General features: G+C 37.5%; 2 protein-coding genes across 5 annotated transcripts; one reads left to right on the forward strand and one right to left on the reverse strand.

Annotated features, from left to right (window-relative positions):
• Window positions 1-436: 436 nt before the first annotated feature.
• On the reverse strand, window positions 437-18,537 carry LOC122663811 (histone acetyltransferase MCC1-like). Of its 4 annotated transcripts, XM_043859463.1 has the most exons (7): window positions 8,350-8,489; window positions 4,553-4,811; window positions 4,295-4,439; window positions 4,097-4,196; window positions 3,791-4,019; window positions 1,009-1,081; window positions 733-926 (listed from the first exon to the last, which is right to left on the reverse strand). In XM_043859463.1, the coding sequence occupies exons 2-7, from the start codon at window positions 4,657-4,659 to the stop codon at window positions 852-854; spliced, it is 729 nt and encodes a 242-aa protein (XP_043715398.1). In that variant the 5' UTR covers window positions 4,660-4,811; window positions 8,350-8,489; the 3' UTR covers window positions 733-851. The 4 variants fall into 4 exon arrangements, with proteins under 4 accessions (XP_043715396.1, XP_043715397.1, XP_043715395.1 ...); XM_043859461.1 differs by lacking the exons at window positions 1,009-1,081; window positions 8,350-8,489 and adding an exon at window positions 18,527-18,537 and having other exon boundaries at window positions 437-926; window positions 4,553-4,809; XM_043859462.1 differs by lacking the exon at window positions 1,009-1,081 and having other exon boundaries at window positions 437-926; window positions 4,553-4,777; window positions 8,350-8,482.
• LOC122665476 lies at window positions 11,737-13,271 on the forward strand. Its single transcript, XM_043861629.1, has 5 exons — window positions 11,737-12,036; window positions 12,120-12,138; window positions 12,220-12,651; window positions 12,733-13,076; window positions 13,176-13,271. The coding sequence occupies exons 1-5, from the start codon at window positions 11,737-11,739 to the stop codon at window positions 13,269-13,271; spliced, it is 1,191 nt and encodes a 396-aa protein (XP_043717564.1).
• Window positions 18,538-20,293: the final 1,756 nt, after the last annotated feature.

The following is a 20,293-nucleotide window of genomic DNA, read 5'->3' on the forward strand; positions in this document are numbered from 1 at the left end:
AAATGGAGTTCCCCATGGAGAACAAAGCTACTGCAATGGCTGTTTCCACTTTTAAATTCATCTCATTTTATTTTATTTTTTTTTTCTTATTATATAGACTGGTAGCGGAATTGATCCCAAAAAAAGATGAAGAGAACTACAGTAATCAAATCAGAAACTCCAATAGCTGAATTGACCCCAAAAAAGATGAAGAGAACAGCTGACCATCTAAAACATTCTGCCCAATGACTATGCTATAAGCAAATTTTTTAGAATTCTATGTTTTTTAATGACATAAAGCACTCTCTCTCTCTCTTGTGTTGTTTGTAGGGGAGGTCAGTGAAAGTGTGTTATGTTATGATCGTAGTTATTTCGGCATGTTGAAACTAACACAACTCCAGACACGCAAAAACAAATACATAATATAAGTCTCAAAGCGAAACATGGAAGACAGTTGCATCAATAAAGGCATTTGATTATAATTCTCAAGGAAGTAGTACAACTGTGTCATATTATTAAAAGGGTTACAGTAAATGAATAACAAAGGGGACAAGAGGAGGATCACCCTGCATGAATAACATTTGAGATCATTTAGAAGCAGCAGCCAAAGAGGAATAATACATAGGGTAAAACTCAACTCAATTCAATTAATAATTATCCCAACTGAAAAGGATTTGGCCACACAAATAAGCCTTACCAAGGTTAAACACTTGTTATATGACCATTGAGTTCTTCAATTGAAACAGCGAAAAGGATACCAATACTAGACACATTGACAGCCAGCACTCTCAATTGTGAGCACTCTCTTGTTTTGGGTGGTTAAAAGGCCACTGGTTTCTTTACATTTGGGCCATCTTGATATCTTTTTCTCTTCATTCTTCCACAGCCTTGCAGCCAGAGACTTGAACAGGCTCCTCACATATGTCGCTACTGTGGTGACAATCTCTCTGCAGAATAAAGAAAAAAAAATAATAAAACCCCTGCAGCATTGCAAGCAGAGAAGCACAAGGACAATGAATAGAAGCGAACCACAAGGGACAGGGTTGAGGTCGATATTGACAACCACTTCAATTGAAACCATAACGAGGAAAATCTTAAACTCCTGGATAAATAATTAGGAAAGAAAAATGATATAATTAAGATTATGTACGATAGAAAAATTAATTTCACGTGACATGATTCACTCTGTTTTGAGTCCATGAGTTCATTACTGGGCTATTGTAAAAGCACAGATTAAGCTTCTTGCACATCACCAAGGGGGCCTAAAGGGCATTCTTTGATTTTTTAGCATTAATGTTATCCAAAAGAGTATCAAACAATTTTTTTTCCAACACCATCTATTATTTTAATGAAAAAAAAATATATTAACAATTTCCACTTAAAACAAAGAAAAGGAAAGATGCAGTTTATTCTCTCAGATCAAGGTGCCTTCACATTTCCCCACCATATCATGATAATTATTAACAATTTTCAAGAAAATAAAAGTGAGGTAACATGAATGCTGGAAAACAAAAAAAAAAGAAACTTAGTTCAATATCAAACAACAATTGATTTGATGCTGATGACTATAGATAACAATATCTGTAGAATAAATTAGAGAAAATTAGAGAAAAAAACAAGGAGAAAGCAAAAGAAAAAACAGCTTACAACTTTCTACCTTATGATCCGCTAGCAACTCATGACTAAAACATACAAAAACAACAAACCTAGGCTTATCCCAACTTAATGGGATCGGCTATATGGATCCAAACAAAGCAAAGTAGGGAAAACTGAGGCCTGAACAAAAAAGAGGGATGGAAATGAGATGAGAAATGAAAAATGGAAAATAAAAGAAAAATGAAAGATGAAAGTAAGAGGGAAGAGGGCCAAGAGGCACAGCCCAACAAGTTAGGAGAATCTCAACTAAATGGGGTCTAGTACATGGATCCTTGCCCTCCAATAAGCTCTATCCGAGGTCATACCTGATACAAGACCTAGACTATGCATGTCCTTCCTCACAACTTCTCCTATGGTCATTTTAGGCCTGCCCATAGCTCTTTTAGCTCCTTCAATCGGGATTATATCACTCCTCCTTACTAAGGCGTCCCTAGGTCTCCTTTGAACATGACCATACCACCTCAAATGACTCTCTCAGATCTTGTCATTGATCGGGGCAACTCCCAAGTCTGCTCTAACAGGATCATTCCTTACTTTAATATATTCTGGAATCTCCTTTTGCATGGATCCTTTTATGTTCTGAACTCATGACTAAAACATAATATGCTATTTTTTTCAGGAATTTCAGGTTAAAGATTTAGCTTAATTGAGTTGCAAGTCGGATGTCATGCAAATAAAATGTAAATGTTCACAGACTGCCCAGAGTGGGTCCAAAAAGTGCTATGTTTGGAGCCTCCTCATTCCGGATTCTAGGATATGAGGGACTAAGATGCCTTTTTTTTTTTGTTTTTTTTGTGGGGGTGGGGGGGTGGGGAGTGGAGGGATGGGGTGGAACACATTCTCAGGCTTCCTATGCCTCTCAAAAGCATAAAACCCGAGGTTCTGGTGGGAAGCTTCTTGTGCTCCCGAGCAAGATCCTTGATTCTGCTTCAACCTCAAAAACAGCATTCTAGGATCAAATTATAATCCAAGAATCTGAAAAGCAGGAGGTTAGCCAACATGCAATTTGACGATCCAGTATAACTAATGGAATTCCCAAAGGCAACAATCACTTGGAAATTCATGCTCCAACTGATGTAGATAAGTCACTTAGAACTTATTTCAGTGGAAATAAGCTTTGGGTTGGGTCATAAATGTATTGGGAGTTGGGACTTTGATCCCATGGGTTTACTTTGTAATTGGCCAATTTAATGACCCTAAAATAGGGGTAGAAAGTAGGAAAAAGGGATTTTCTTCATTAATTAGTTAGAGTCCTATTTTGAGTCTATTTTCTTTATTATTTCACTTTCTTAGTCAATTCAGGCTACCTTATTAGTTAAGGATAGGGTTAGGCCTTTCCTTTTTAGTGTCTAAGTCTATTTTTGAGTCTTCTATATAAATTTGTAAAGAAGGCCAACATTGTACACGAATTTGATTAATGAAATATTCGCTTTAACCTTCGCGAAAATCCTGAGATAGGTTGGGTGAAATGCCCAAGCTGAGATAGCCATTCCCTTCCCCCCACCCCCTTCCATCGGTTCTTGATTCCAAATCCTAATTTCAGTCAATTGAGTTTAAGAGTGCTACAAGCTGCTGGGATTTCTTTCAACTGATTGTCACATTGATTTCTTGAAGATTATTGCATCAAGATCATTGTTGCTTCAATAGGTTACAAATTTGTGGTTTTTTTTTTCGTTGGTTACTTCAACCAAGGAAATTGTTTCCCTTATTTTTAGTTCCCATTGTTCTCTTGTTTCCCTTAATTTTAGTTCCCATTGTTCTCTTGTTTCCCTTATTTTCAGTTCCCATTGTTCTCTTGGTTCCCCCATATAATTTTAGTTCCCATTGTTCTCTTGGTTCCCTCATATGATTTCTTGTTTATTGGAGGGTTTTTTATTTGATCCTGCCTGCGATTAGACCTATTCAGGTTCTAGTCTTACACTACCAACTTCATTAATAAGGTTAGCATAAAATGATAACATAAATAATTTTAGAAACAATACTTTGCATTTACTAATAGTTCCAAGTAAAATGTGGCCATTGCATAATTGACTTGGTTGCCATATTTAATATTTCTACATCAAGTAAGTTCAAAATGCCGACTTTCACAATCCATTTTTGCTAGTAGAGCAGGTTTCTGTAACCTTGTCTATGAAAGAAAGCTTATTATACTTACAGTGGGGAGCAAGGAGATCGACCACCATTTACATAGTATACAAACAAATATGAATCATAATGCTGGCCCCCAATGTAATAAAAATTTGGCAATCTCCGTACACATTTGAATGACATCTTCTTGTAGAAATGAATTGCCCGGTCATTGTAAGAAATTACATGCAAGTAAACTGCTCGACAAGTAGGAATGGTAGATGCACATTTGATAACCTCCTGAATAAGTGAGGTAGCTGCAAATCCAAATGGTAGAGACATCATTTAACAGACAAAAAAGAATAATGGAAATGCAAGAGTACTCGGACCTTACCTATTCCACGACTTCGGTAAGCCTCCACTACTCCCAATGTTAGAATATAAACTAGCATTTGTTCTTTCCTAGAGGAATCATATCTTAGCATATCCCCGATCTGTGAAGCCAACATTTGGTTGAATGAATTGCATACCTTCAAATACGTCGAATTATGAATACATTATGCATTTGAATTATACCTATATATGAACTCACCTCACTTTCTCTGGCTGGGACAATACGTGCTGTGACAAATCCAATAAGTTCGTCCTTTTGACTGCCAGGCCGACTACGGTCAACAGCTCCCCAAGCCATAATGTCATGGCCATTAACAACATTGTGGAAGAACTCAGACTCATATCTGGAAAATCAAGGTCATGAATAAAGTTGCCAAGCCTTTCATTGAAAGACAAAAAATATTTTCAAACTAAAGTTTGACACCATGTAGATCAGAATCAGGTAGAACCATCTTACCTGATAGGAAATAGATCACCGTGGATCTGTTCAAGAACTTCAAGATCAGACGGTTGTATACGCCTATAAACAATGTCTGGACAATGTGGGGCTTTAGGGTCTACCATCGAATATTCTATTATTAATCTCCGGCAAAGGTTTGGTGTATTTGAAGCACCTGTACAAGAATCTTTGATTCCATTTACGCCACATCAACCACAACAGCCATGCAGTTGTCACTGGAAACTGTAGAAATGCTTTGATTTGTCATTAATCACCTCTGCCAGAAATGAACAATATGAGTACGCTCTAAATTTCAAAAATATGCTGTCACAAATAATTATAGAAATGATATCATTCTACAGCTCCAAATCTTTCCCTTGTTCATGCAGGCATCATTGAACACATCTTCAGCCAGCATCATATGATCAAATTCTAGTAGCTTGGAACAAAGGATTGTGGAACTTCAATTAAATACTTGAACTTCATCTGCCTCATATATGCTTGGTGCCTAAGTGGAGTTAGTGGAGTTCATTATACTTTTGTTATAGAGATACCCAGTGGACTCTCTAAGTTAAAATTGCAACTGCTACTAAACCTATCTTAGTCTATTTTTTCCTATTTTCTCTTTGTTTTCTTACTCCAGTTTCTTACCCAACTTCTTTGAAGTGTCTGGAGATGCAATGGGCTTGATTTGAATAACAGCACTTCTTCCTTGAGCATTCGAATTTGTGAATTGTCATGAATTTACGAACTACAAAGAGAAATGTCATTTATCATAGTGTTGTCTTGACATTTTCTAAAAAGGATTCAAATTATCAAAATATTGTTCCCTCTAGGTGCAAGCTTTGTAATAGTGCCACCGAATCTCTGACGCACGTATTTTTGGAGTGTAGCTTCACTAGATTAGTTTGAGTAAGACTGGTAAAAGACCCACTAGGAGCCAGTAAACCAGGATCTAGCTTCACTAGATTGTAATAGGTGAATCGGCTAGGTAAAAAATAGGTTTTTGGTGAAATTAGGGTTAGGGTTTGATGTATGGAATATATCAAGTTGAGGTAGGGGAGTCTATCAGTGAAGGTCTTGAGATGTTTTGATGGAGTTAAGTATGTAAACTTGAATGGGCGGCAAGGTTAGGGTTAGGGTTTCGGGTTATTGAAAAGAGAACAATGAGGAAATCTACGGTTTAGGATGGTCACCTAGGGCTAATACCTAGATCAAGTTTTCCTTATGGTGAGACGAGAGTTTGATCCAAAAAAGGCAGGATTTTGCTGGCTGGTTTGGTCTAGGCAGAATTTAGGTATTGGGAAAAGTGAAAACAAAAAGGGGGAATGTTAAGGTTTGGTAGTTTAGAGGATTAGAAGAAGAAAGGTTAGGGTTGGGATGAATCAGATTCATTGTTGTTGTAGAATTTCCTTGGCAGTAGCTTGTTTGATTGAGAAACTTGAATAGAACTTGAAGGAGAGCTTCAAAAGAACCACCCGGGCTTCAAATCGCAAGGTGTCGATTGGATCAAACACCGATTCCTTCAAATGATCCACCCAGGCTTCACACCACAAGGTGTCGATTGGATCAAACACCAATCCCATCAGCCTTGATCAAGCACAAGACAAAAATCTTCAATGGAGAAGAAGAGCAGCAAAAAGCCTTTCATTAATAACAAAATTCGTGTTCAATACTTGCCCCCTTATAACCTTATATAAAAGACTTAAAAATAGACTCCTACACTAAAAAGGAAAGGCCTAACCCAATCCTTAACCTAATAGGTAACCTAAACTGACTAGGAAACTGAAATACTAAAGGAAATAGACTCAAAACATGGCTGGACTGATAGAGTCCTAATCCAGCCCAACTTAAATACTTGGAAGAAAACTATTAAAATCACTCAAATTGACCCATTGGTTGAACTGGTTTAATTTGTGAATAAAAACAGCAAAATAAAACTAAGTATGGAACTAAACCAACTAATCCCGTATGCAACCTAATTACCCATTTTAGACCCATAAAAATGGACTATTACATAGAAAACCCATGGGACCAAAGGCCCAATATGTATATAACCTAACCCTAGACTTAGTCCCATCAAAATAAGCCTCTTTTGTTGATGTATCTGCATCATTGAGTCATTCTTGGAATGCTTTGGAATTCCTTGGCAGGTCCAGTTGTCAATCCCTGATTTTCTTCTTTGGTAGAAAAGCAAGGTGCAATGTTTCATTGAAAGGGGCGTGGCTTTCAGGTGTGGTTTTAATTACATTTAACTTATGGATGGAAGGAATTCTAGGAGATTTGATAGCAAAAAGAGATTCCCTAGACAGATCTTCAATATGGTGTTGAGAGATCTTAGAGATGTGAGTCCGAATTTGATGGGTTCGGTGATATCAGTGGCAGATCTTTCGTGCTCTAGACGATTGGGTCTGCTAATCCTTCCGTGTCCTTCTATGATTATCTCTGAAATATTCTGGTGCAAACTAGAATAGGATTGGATAAAGTTAAATGTTAACGGGTGCTCCTTAGGGAATTCTGGTATTTTAATACAAATTGATCTTTTAGCAAAAAAAGAAAAAAATTGATTTGGGCAACTCAGACCACCATTCTTATTTTCCTTTCGATCTTCTTATTCATACAAGGTAGGGAAAAAAAATTATAAGTACTCTAGAATTCTTACCGTGTCTGATCATGTAAATGTGTCCAGCTGCTCTAGGGTTGAAGAAGCTGAGGAAAAAGGTCTTGAAATGGAGAAAAGATTGGGGGTTTTCATCCTAGGCGAGAATAAGTATGTGTTGGAATTATTGAAAAGGGAAGAATTAACAGAATGGACGGGGAACTGAACCATCAAATTCTTTGGAGAGAGGTATTACAATTGTTGGGAGTGGAGAGAAACAATGCAAACCATTATTGTTGAATGCAAAATCAAGATCAGGACATTCTCATTCCATTGTGTGATCTCTAGATGGCAATTTCCTATACTCCTACCTCAAGGGTGCATGTTGTTTGAAGGATCATCACTCCCTCTGTTGGTTTATGTATGTACACTGTGTTTGGGGTAGATGTGGAGTAGGGTATGGAGTTTTTTTTTTTTTTTTCTCTCTCTCTCTCTTGGTTCAGTAAATATCACTATAGTAAATTGTTGAAAATTCATACTGACCATATCCATGCACTCCAAATTTTCAATATCATGATTTAACTCAGCTCAGAATAGAACTAATAACAAAAAATACATAAGATCCCTACAACTTTGTTTTACAAAACAAAACTTTAATCATTGTCATCATAATTCTTGATGAATATAGAGAGAATGTTCATATCCTCAACTTTCAAATCACCAAATTCAGCAATTCCAGCTCAAGTGAGGTAACTGAAAGGAAAAAAAAAAAAAAAAAAGGAAAAATCTCAATCAATTATCAAGAATAATAAGGTCCATCAAACAACCACTGCAACGAAGAAAACCTGTCAGCAATGTCAAGGAGAAGAAATTTGAGAGGTTTTTCATCTTAAGCTCACGATTTAAATCCAATTCACCATGCCCACGTGATCAAATCAGCAAAACCCGGTAAATATATAAACCAAATCCAGAAAAAAAGAAAAAAAAAAAAAAAAGACATCATCATTGCAAGAAAATGATCCCATTAAATAAACATAAACAAAGCAGCATAAACTTAAGAGGGAAGAAACAGAAAGAATACATAAAGTCAAAAGCACCCACAGCGATCTGAAATAATAGAAATGGATTTCCATCCCCAAAAAACACAGATTTATTGGGGAACAAAAAAAATCCCAAATGAGAATAGTAAGCATTGAAAAGGATTTGAAGTTCTTACAGATTTGAAGCGGCCTAAACTGAAACTCTGAAATGCAAAGAAGAGAGTCGATTTATATGTTCCCAAAATAGAATAGCTATTCGAGTCTGGAGAGATGTTTTCTTGTTCTGCGGGGCAGTTTTTGGAATAAATGTAAGCGTGTGGGCCAGGCCTTCCTGGATTCATTGGAAGGTAACCAGCATGGCCCACGGTAGGATGAAAACTTCATCGTATTCATATTAAAGGTAAGGGAAGCAGTTTTCTGTATGGGAGTGTGGCTTATGCCAGCACTCCCATGTGTGTATCTCTTTCCTCCTTAAAACAAGGGGGCAAAGGTGTCTTTTCACATGGGAAAGAGAGATAGACTCATGGAAGTACTGGCGTAGGCCACACACCCGGACAAAGAACTTTTTTCCTAAAGGTAATACACGATTAAAAAAAAAAAGAGAAAATTACATGCACCCCCTCCCCCCAGATATTTGTAACAATATCAAACCACCCCAACTAGTTTAACTTGTTACGTGCACCCACCTGAATTTTGGACAACTTACAAATAAGCCCTTATCGTCAACTCTAAAACTATAGTTGTAGTTAAACTTTTCTAAAATCCTATTTTACCCTTAAAATTTTCCCATGGACCATTTTACCCTTATGAGACATAAGGGTAAGCCCTAACCCTTCTCCCATCTTCTGAACTTATGCCTTTCTTCTCGAAAGAACTACGTAGAGGACAATTCATCGTCGGAGTTGATGTTGTTGTGTGAAATCATCGTCGGAGCTGTTGTTGCTTCTTGAATTCATCGCTGGAGCTGCTGTTGCTGCTTGAAATCATTGCCGGTAGCTTGCTGTTGCTGCTGCTAATGCTATTGTAGAGAGAAAATCGAAGCTGTTATAAATCCCCAAACCGTGCACTGCTCCACTTTTCTCTCCGACAGATCCATCTTCTCTCCGGCAATCTTCGAGGACATTTGGCCCTTTAAAGTAACTTTTCCCCCTTCAATCCATTACTAATTTGTCATGTTCTGTATAATGTAATCAAAATCTAAATTTATTGTTAAATTTGTGCTAGAGTTTGTCTAATTAGATTTAGTTTAGATTAATTCTTGACAATAGATTTGATCTTGTAATTCATTTTGATTTATACATATAGTATAGTATAAATCCATCCCCAAACCGTGTTGTACGTTCCATTTTGATTGCTAATTTCACAAAGATTCTGCACATCTCTCCCCATCTCTGTTCTATTTTGGTTCTGCTTGCTCTATATAATCAGTCACTCTGTGATATCTTCTCCCCACTCATGGGAAGCATGAACATGAAGGTGCACCAGCTCACACGTGGGTTCTGGGATCATGAATCCTCCCTCACACTTGGTTGCAAGTGTCTCAGACCCCTTGATCCCAAGCTTACTTCTACAACTGCTACTACTAATATTACTACTACTACCACTACTAGTGCTGATCACACCATCCCTTCCCTTGATATCAAGAGCTTCATCAAGTCAGATAATGATCCTCGAAAAGTAGGATCCAATGAAGAGAAGAGAGACCCTTCTCAGGTATAAATAGAAACTAGAGAGCTCTAAAAACTATCTTTACTTCTTGTCTTGTATCTGAAACTCAAAAATTGGTTTGAGCTCTTTTGTTAAAAAAAAGATATGATTTCTGAAGAATACAGTGTTATATCACATTTATTTCAGTTATTCATCATTTATATAGTTCAACTTGAATGCCACACTTGGATGTAAACAGTTTGGGAGTTCCAAAGTAACAAAATCTTTATATTTTGGTAATTGAAACCTTACAGTTGCTTTCCATGTCTAATAATCTCTTGCCAAATATCTCATGAATTTGATTATGTTTAAGCTTATGATATTGAATAAGAGTTTATGTATATTAATTTTCTCTATCATTATGATCTTTTTCAGCTGCTCTCAAATCATGAATGTAAGGTGTGCTATTGTATTTCATTGGGAGAATAAAGTGTTCAGAAAATATGTTGACCCAGACTTGTATGGGTACTTGGACATGATTTTTGACATCTACAATTCAGTCATTAACCATGTACCTGTAGGCCATAATGTAACCTTCAAAGTCAGATGTGAAATGGCTGATGGAGTGGTCAAAATGGCAACAGATGACTGTGCTATGTATGAGTTGTTTGAGTTGACTAGGAAGGATGGTGTCAATTTACATGTATATGATCTTGAAACTAGCCCTGGTCAAATGGACAAGTATACAATCAACAACTTCCCTAATGGGATTGTTCATAGAAAAAATTTAACTGAGGACAAGGCTATATTTGATTCCATAGTTGATGGTACACAGCTTGAGAGGAGTCAGACTAGAGATGTACCAAGAAGGCCAAAGCAGAGTGCTATAAGGGGTGATGCTGTTTGTCGGGTATCGACTAGTGCTAATAGCAGTGGTAGTGGATCTACTGGGAGTGCTAATGCTAATGCTACTGCATCTAGTAGAGGTAAAGCTAGTGCTAATGCTAATGCTATAGTCTTCACTGGAAGAGCTACAAATACAGGTTTAGCCACAACTAAGAGCTTGAAGAAGACTTCTGATGTGTAGCGGGCAAGTAGTAGTAGACTGAGATCAAGTCCTAATGATTTGAGAGCAGTTAGCCAGAGTGTTGCACAATCAGAGGAACCTATGCATAGTTCAGGTCCATCCTCAGGTCCATCCAGTAGTGATGAAGATTGGAGAAACCAAAGTGGTGATGATGATGAGCCAAGTGATGATGAAAGTGAAATGGCTAACAGTGAAGGTGATGCAGCTGATTTTGAAACACAAGAGTGATAGAAATAGTAAGAAGAGTTTTGATGATATTATTTCTCAGTGAATTTGAAGATGTTGTTTCTAATAACTTTAGGAGAGTAACTTTGGGAAAAGAAAAAAATTTTAATGATGTGTATCACTTCAGGTCTGTCCTACAGGACTTTGTGATTCAAGAGGGATTTGAGAGGTTGTTTGTGAAAAATGAAAGCTACAAAGTCAATGTTGTATGTAAAGTAATTGGATGTACTTGGAGACTGTATGCTTCCCATGTTTCAATGACCAACACTGCTGACAAGACTTTTATGATAAAATCTTATATTCCAACACATACATGCATTAGGAGAACAAAACACAAGAATATTACATCAAAATGGATAGCAGGAAAATTTGCAAATCAGGTTAAGACTGATCCAGACATAAATGTGAAGACAATGAAGGCAGTTTTGGGTTCAACAAGAATTCAAGTCTCTTCTATGAAGATGTACAGGACACGCAATATTGCTGTAGAAATTAATCAAGGTAGCTTTGCACAGTCATATGCACTCTTACCTGAGTATACTGATTGGTCTTGAAGAACATGCCTGGTAGTATAGTCAGGCTACGTTATAATGATAGATAAGACATGTCACAACCTCCAGTGTTTAAGAGGTTGTTTGTATCATTTCATGCATGCACTGAAGGTTTCAAGAAGGGATGCAGACCATTCATTGGTATTAATGGATGTCATCTCAAGGGAAAGTATGGTGGTGTTCTACTATCAGTCATTTCTGTTGATAAGAATAATGCCTTGTTCCCCATTGCATTTGGAATAGTGGAAGTAGAATGCAAAAATAGTTGGCTCTTTTTCCTTGAATGTTTAAATGACGGACTTGGAGATGCCAGTCATGATCAATCTCTGACTTTTATATCAGACAAACAGAAGGTACTCTATTATTTGCATATGTTGTTTATTTGCCAACAAGCATTATGTTTTGGTAATACTGACAATTTGATTATGTTGTGTAGAGACTATTTGATGCAATTGGTATGATCTTCCCATATGCTCAATAGAGATGTTGCAGCAGACATCTATATCAAAATTTCAGAAAACTTTTTCCTGGTCCAGTTTTGAAGCAGTATTTTTTGTCAGCATCAAGAGCCTATATTGCCATCCAGTTTGAGAGTGAGGTGAATTTTATTAGAGAGCTTAATAATGAAGCTTATCAGTGGTTGATTAAGAATCCCTTAAGCATGTGGGCTAGGCATGCATTTGATGATAGAGCAAAGAGTGACCATGTCACTAATAACTTGTCTGAATCTTTTAACCAATGGATAGCAGAATTAAGGTACATGCCTATTCTTACCTTAGTTGACCAGCTAAGAGTGAAGATGATGAAGAGATTGTATAGAATGTATAAGAAAGGCTATGATTATGACATTCATGGTATAGTCACAACAAATATGAAGATAAAGTTGGACATGGTGCAACAAAAGGCAAGGGAATGCATTGTTCATCCATCTAGTCCACATACTTTTGAGGTGCAAGATATGTTTCAAGGTCGGTTCGTGGTTAATTTGGTAGCTCACACTTGTACCCATAAAATATAGAATTCTACTGGGCTGCCATGTAAACATGCAGCAACAGCTGTTACTTTCATGAAAGGAACAACAAAACAATATTGTGATACATTTTATAGTGTGAAGACATATATGGATGTTTATAGTGGGATGATCCAACCACTTCCTGATTTATCTGAATTGAAACCAATTGATCCTACCAAGCTAGTACAACCTCTAATTCTTAAAAGAAGACCAGGAAAATCTCATACAAGTAGGAAGAAGGATGGTGATGAGGTGAACAATCTGAGATCAAAGCCTATGATATGTAGCAACTGCAAGCAATCAGGTCACAACAAGAGAAAATGCCAGTTAGCTCCAGTCAAGGGCACTGGAACTTCTACCAGTCAGGGAGATGGTATGAAGGTATATAACCTATATGCCTAATTCAGTAATTTATTGACTGTTTCATGGAAATGCATTACTAATTCTTTCTTTCTTATGTTGTATGCCATTCATATATAGAGAAAGAAGGTGAATGAGGGCCAAGATGGCACCTGCAACTCTCAAAGAATTACCAGATCACATGCATCTACAGCTATGACACAAGAGAGTATATAGGAAAGGACTGTGGCCAAATTGAACAAGAAGTATGCACGTAGGAATGAACAAAGGGTAGCAGCTAGGAAGATGGGCAACTGAGGAGATGGGTACAGAGATGTAGCTAGTTAGGAATTTAGAGGGTATTGAGAGGGTGTTTAGGACTTGAAACAGTGAATGTATTTGATGGGTTTGAATTATGACAAGTAATATTTGTGTGGATATTTATGGCATGATAGGTTTGAATTTGAACAAGTAATACTTGTGTGGAGGTTTATGGCATGATGGGTTTGAATTTGAACAAGTAATTTGTATTGTGCTGATGGTAATTATTGTGGTTGATGATGGTAGTATAATACAGGTCTGTAATATTATCTTATACATGAGTAAATGTTGTCCATTTGAACACTTAGTTAGAATATTCATGTGGAATTAGGTACTCCATACAGGTTTGTACTACAGTCATATATATGTCGAAATGCTGTCTGTTTAAAAATAAATGTTCATATACGCAAATCTAAAAGAATTAAAACCATTTCAGTAGTACTACATTTTGGTCACATTCAAATTAAAAGTACAAACCTTATAACTTAATTTTGACAGTTTAAACAACAAACAACGGTACAAAGACACCACAAACTTGCTTTCCTAACTCTATTTGTTAATAAATAGTACAAAGACCAACACAACCAAAGTTGTTACTACAAGCTTCAGTATTCCAACAGAGTTCTCCAATTCCTTCAATCCTTCCTTCACACCACGCATCTCTTCCCCACTCTGTCTATCTTCTTGACTTCTTTTACCTACAACCTCATGTGGATGGTCTCTAGGTGTGGCCAATACTGGTGGTGGTGGCAGTGATCCATTTATTGGGTCTCGCCATTTGAAGAATCCACATCCATTAGGTGCATCTTTGCAGCAGTAGTACAACTTGTTCTTGTTTTGTGCAGACTTTGATATCCTCACTAATGCCCTTCGTTGACATCTACATTGTATGTTCAAATACAATGTTGAACCTTGGTTGCTCTCATTCACACTCGATGTTGACATTTTTACCTACAAGAACAAACATGTTTGATCAGAAAAACTAGCAAGTGATTGCTTCTGGATAACTCATTTTGATTAGCCAGACTACTCTTTGAAACCATGTTCAGAAAGTTCTACTTAGCATGAAAAATGAAAATACATGCTCTGCTCCCATATTAGTTTTGTTTTCAATAAGCTAGTTTTCAAAAAGCTCACATGAAAAATTGACATAACAAAATCCATTCGGACATGGCCATTTGGGATTTGGGAAAACACAGCATAATGCATCTAATGCATTCTGGCATGGCCGATTGGGATTAAGGAAAACATAGCAGTATGGTTAATGCATCTAATGCATTTGGACATAGCCGATTGGGATTATGGAAAACATAGCAGTATGATTAATGCATCTAATGCATTCGGACATGGCCGATTGGGATGCTCAGAAGTAATAGGAAGAGAGAGAAAGAGAGAGAGGATCTAGGTATGTTCGCCTGAACTTACCTTTGCTGAAGGGTGCTAGGGCCAGAGGAACTCCACCGTGCTTGGGTTGTCAAATCGCCGGACCTGCAACTGGTAACAAAATCCTAACTCTTTTTGGGGGTTTTGAGGAGAAGAAGTAGAATAAGGGTAAAATAGGGATTTAAACTTAACTAAAAGGGTACAACAGTCTTTTTACTTACAAAACTAATAGTTTACTAACACTGTGAGTCATTAGGGTGTTTTTTGAAATAGTGAAACTGAGGGGGGTGATTTGATATTATTACAAATATCTAGGGGGGTGCATGTAATTTACTCAAAAAAAAAAAAAAAAAAACAAAACGATTTGAAGTTTTCATCCTACCTTCCATATGAAAACTTCATCATTTTTATATTGAAGGTAATACAAGTTCTCTGCTATGCTCAAATAAAATTTGGCCAAAAGGCCAGTTCTGACCCCCCCACCCAAAAAAAAGAGGCAATAAAAGGCAATACCCGCCGAGCAAAATATGGAGAAAATGACTATTTGCGAAGCTTTTTGGAATCGATTCAGTTTGGTTTCGGTTCCAGAGAGTGAGTGTGAGCTGGAATCAAATCGACAACTGAATCGATTCTGAAATTCGATACTCAAACCAAATCTACTTGGTTTCGGTTCTGAAATTCAACTATATAATATCATATAGCAGTATTTTAAAATCTAATACTAAAATTAGTAATATATATTATAATATATTTAGTATTGTAATGTATTAATATACTATAATATATTAGTATCTAAATTCGGTTTGGTTTGGTTCTTGGAATTCGGTTCCTATGTTAAATCCATAACCAAATCAAGAACCAAAATGTTTTTGAAATCTAATACTCAAACTTGATTGAATTTTATTCGGTTTGGCTCTTTTGACCTGGTTTCGGTTCTAATTTGACACCCTTAACATCATATCGCTTGCAACACACACCATCCACAAAAGGCCAAATTTTGGTGATCGTCTATTTATGACAATAAAATTTAGGAAATTATAGGATTAAACAAAATTGGGTTTTTCTTTACAAAACTATCCATTTAATGTTTAAGTTTACAAGAATACACAATTTTATATTTGGGTTTACAAAACTAACCACTACAGTGTTTTTCTACTTTTCTTGTCAATTTTACACTTACTTCCTTCCACCTCCCCTCTGTTTGGCAACCCCTATCGTTGCACATCCCACCCTGCTAAAGGATTTGGCCACCTGCACCGATGACACACCCCTGTCACCCTCGGCTATATCCACCCAACCCACGGACCCCTTGAAGCCACATCCTGCCCCCTGCTACCCTCCCGCAACCACATCTCATCGCCCTTCACTACTCTTCCCTGCTCCAACCCAACCCTCCACTGCAACACTCCCATCCCCCGCTCTTCCTCCATCCCTTCTTCCCTCCCTGCCTGAGCAACACCACCAACCACTTCTCTGTTTTTTTCTTCTTCTACCTATAATCACACTTTGTTCCTTCCTCGCCAAACACCCTACAATGGCCCGCAAACGACACACTATCTCTTTGTTATTTTTTTTGGGTTTGCATCTTCACAACATTCAGCCCCCACATCACCTAGGTATGGAGGTGTCAATGAGACTGGGTTCAAAGTACTAACTTCATTTGTTGCCGCCATGGTAAACAATTGGTCATCCTAAAGGTTGGCGAAGATGAGTCTAATGTTGGAGTATGTCCATCAAACCCGGTTCATTTTGGAATAAACAAATTTAATTTTATTATTATTGCATGAATTTATTTATGGGCTTATAAATTTGTTCCTTAGGTCTTCACCCAAAACAATTCTCGACTAGGGATAGACCGGACATCCTGTTCACATGGTCATTACATTGTATGTCACTAGAAAAGTTGTTTTAATGGCAAAAATGTAAGTAAAAATTATTTGTGTATTAAAAAGAAGCTAATACAAATTCTCACATGTGTTACTGCTTGTTGTATTAAGGAGAAATGCGAACTCGTCACTAGTGATCCTTTGACCTGAGAGATCCTTATGGTTACGGTGTTATATTGCGGGTTTGGTACACCAGTGGTTGATGTCATGTGGATTATATATCAGTGTGTTGGATTCTTAATGACGTATTATGAATGAAAAACATACCCAACATGGAATCCACTAACTTTGACTAGGGAATATCAAGTAAAGAACATGCATGTGATCAATCGGACTGGAATCTGGATTCAATGGCATTTTTGTAAATTGTTTACAAAATTTAATTTTTATTTATTAAATAATTAGTATATTATTTTAAATAATGTTTAATCACATTTTATTCGTCCTATTATGATCACATGATCTCTAATTAAATAAATGTATGATGGATTGGGGTTTGGCAGTATTAATTACATGCCATATAGTGTCCATCATGAGATATTATTTAGTGGAGGGTCATATATATACATTAAAAAAATTTAATTGTGCATAACATTTAATTAGGAAATTAAAATAGGTTGTTGGTCTTTTAATTATTGTATTTTATTTAATAATAAATTGACTATAATTAAAGGAACCTTAAAATCCATTTTATATTCTATCTTTTCCCTCTTTAGAAGCAAGTTGGATTACAAATCAAGTTACGTCACCAATTAGTCTTCCAATCACTTTAGGAAAGTGAGAGTTAGGATTCCATTCAACCCTATATGAGTGAAATTATATATAGTAGTAACATGAGGAGGGGGTAGACAATGCTGGCCGAATTTTTCTCTCTCCTTGCTCTCTCTCTCTCTCTCTTTCTCTCTCGTTAAGAGTGATTGTGGTGTTGGTGCTTTGAGGTTTTGAATTTCAAACTATTGTGGTAGTTAGAGTTGATCGTTTGCTTTGATTTGGAGATTTAAGAGTTGATCTTCTTCAAATCCCATCGTTGCTCAAGTGTGCAAGAACTATTATCTGGAGGAGAGACTTCACTTGTGGTTCTCAAGTAAACTATTTTTCCCGTTTAATTTTTATTATAGGAAGAGATCTCAAACTTGAATGCAAAGGTAAATACCCGATCTAGTTCCACTGCGCATTCGGGGGGTATTCTGAACTTTTTTCCCTTTTTTATTATGTCTTTTGTATGTGGTTTAGTCTCACATTGCTCATGTAACTTTGTTATATGTTTCACTATGAATATAAATAGATGTGCTTGTGATGATAATTAATCATCCAAGCATTCATCCTCTAATTCTAATCTGTTAACATGGTATCAGAGCAGATTTTGAATTAGGGATGCCCCTCTCTTCCATTCTCCATTTCAGCCTCCTCTCTTTTCATTCTCGAGTTTTTTCCCCTCTCTTTTCCCCTTGTTCTTCATTCACCCCTATTAGGGCAGCACTGATGAGGTGATCAATAGATCCAGTGGCTGCCCTCCATTACCTCATTCTATGATCAAGTTCTTTGATCGATAGGGACAATTTCACCTCTAGTTGCTGCCTACGATATTTGAAGATTCAGTTTTTTTGTGTGGATTGCTTTCACTCCCTTCCAAGAAACCAATCTACATCACTAAAGACTCAAGAGCTGCAGCAGTATTTACTATTTTGGATTAATTCCTCTCTCCAATAGCTTTGAAGACATCCTAGATCGATTATTCTTCCACCAAATCAGGGTTTTTTCAAAACCCTGAGCAATAACAATCTAGGGTTTGTAGGTTTCTGTTGTGGCTGATATTTGGCAGGGCGATTCAGCATTACTAGAGGACCACTTGATCCTAATTTCAGCTCCATCTTCTATGATTTTGCTCTCCTTTTTCCCTACATCGATTTCAACAATTTAAGGGTTTTTTCCAAAACCCTGTAAAAATCGATCTAAGGGGTTCCCTTTGTTGCTATTGCTGATTTTTGGAGACCATTATTCTAACATTACCAGAGGGCTCTCATCCAGTTTTCAACCATTAACTTGAAGGATTTCTTAGGTTTTGCTTCACAACAGCCCCTCTCTGCGATTTGGGCTTCTCTACTATTCTACTAGGTGACTCAATGGATTCGACTGCTACTTCTATTGGTGATGGACAAAGCAAATCAGATTACCATACCTTTCCTCCTAATCCAATCAAGTTGGATGGCACTAATTACTTGCTTTGGTCTAGGTCTGCTTCCTTTGCCATTGCTAGCCGTGGCCTTACTGGTCATGTTAATGGCACCAGTGTTATGTCAACTGAGATTGGAGCTGCTCAAGACAGGTGGCTTACCCACAATAGAGTTCTCATGTCCTACCTCATTGGCTCTATGACTATCGATCTGTAGCATAATTTTCTTCTCCTTGACGCAACATCGAAGATTTGGGTTGCTTGTAAGGAAACCTACGGGCAGCTTGGCAATGATGCCCAGGTATATGAACTCAGGAAGAAGGTCCTTCACACTAGTCAAGGAGAATTGACAGTCTCCAAATACTATGCTACTTTGCGCAGCATTTGGCAGCAACTGGACCACTTTTCTGACTTTCACCCAAGTACAGCTGCTGATATTATTTCATACAAGAAACATGTGGACAAGATCCGAGTTTATGATTTTTCGGCTGGGTTAAATGTGGAGTATGATCATATTCGGGTTCAAGTGTTGGGACACAAACCTTTTCCCACACTTGAACAGTCCTATGCCACTGAAGAAAATCGTAGGGCTACCATGTTGCACCCTCCTATTACTGACAGATCAACTCTCAAGGCTACTGCCCCGGCCACTCCTGTACCTAGTGGCACTGCTTCTCTTGGTGATTCTACTACAGGGACTGTTGTTTGTGAGCACTATCACAAACCCTACCACACCAAAGAAAAGTGCTGGAAACTTCATAGGAAACCGGCTGACTTTGAAGCTAAAAGGGCTGCCAAGACAAAGACAAAGACAAAGACCAAGGCCCATCAAATTGAGACTGTTACTGTAGCCCCTGCTACTGACATTGGTCTATCCCAGGATGATCTACATGCACTCCTTCGTATGCTGAGGTCTTCTGCTGCTGCTGCCTCTACTACATCAGCTACTACCAATTCTTCTGCTCCTTCAGCTTCACACTTTGCCCGGTCAGGTATCCCATTTGGAGGTCATTGTGCTCCTGTAGCTTTCCATCCTTGGATCATAGATTCTGGAACTACAGACCATATGACCGGCTCCTCTAGTTTATTTCATACATATTCTCCCACTTCTGGGAAAGACAAGGTCAAAGTGGCTGATGGTTCCCTTTCTTCCATATCTAGAAAAGGAATCATCAACTGCACTTCCTCTCTTCCCTTGTCTTCTATTTTGCATATTCCCAATTTTACTACTAACCTTCTTTCAATTAGTAGTTTTACTCATGATCTTAACTGTAAAGTCACTTTTTTTCCTTCTCATTGTGTGTTTTAGGATCTGGAATCTGGGAAGATGATTGGATTGGATAAAGTGCACGGTGAGCTGTACCTGCTTGATAACGGTCGCTTCTCTCCGTCACCATTACCTTCTCTGCTACACCAGAACTCCTTGGTCTCTTCTGAGCTCTACCAGTGACACTCTCGGTTAGGTCACCCCCCTTTAGGAATTTTTGCTCATTTAC

Source organism: Telopea speciosissima, chromosome 6 (assembly GCF_018873765.1).
Source record: "Telopea speciosissima isolate NSW1024214 ecotype Mountain lineage chromosome 6, Tspe_v1, whole genome shotgun sequence".
Lineage (NCBI taxonomy): Eukaryota > Viridiplantae > Streptophyta > Magnoliopsida > Proteales > Proteaceae > Telopea > Telopea speciosissima.

Excerpts from the sequence above, each read along its gene's own strand:
- LOC122663811 (XM_043859461.1), bottom strand. The coding sequence starts at position 4,659 with ATGGTAGACCCTAAAGCCCCACATTGTCCAGACATTGTTTATAGGCGT. Across the intron at positions 4,020-4,096 it reads TTACCGAAGTCGTGGAATAG|CTACCTCACTTATTCAGGAG; the intron begins GTAAGGTCCGAG and ends TTGGATTTGCAG. Across the intron at positions 927-3,790 it reads CGATCTCCTTGCTCCCCACT|AGAGATTGTCACCACAGTAG; the intron begins GTAAGTATAATA and ends TTTATTCTGCAG.
- LOC122665476 (XM_043861629.1), top strand. The coding sequence starts at position 11,737 with ATGTCACAACCTCCAGTGTTTAAGAGGTTGTTTGTATCATTTCATGCA. Across the intron at positions 12,652-12,732 it reads GGTGCAAGATATGTTTCAAG|CAACAGCTGTTACTTTCATG; the intron begins GTCGGTTCGTGG and ends GTAAACATGCAG. Across the intron at positions 13,077-13,175 it reads GTCAGGGAGATGGTATGAAG|AGAAAGAAGGTGAATGAGGG; the intron begins GTATATAACCTA and ends ATTCATATATAG.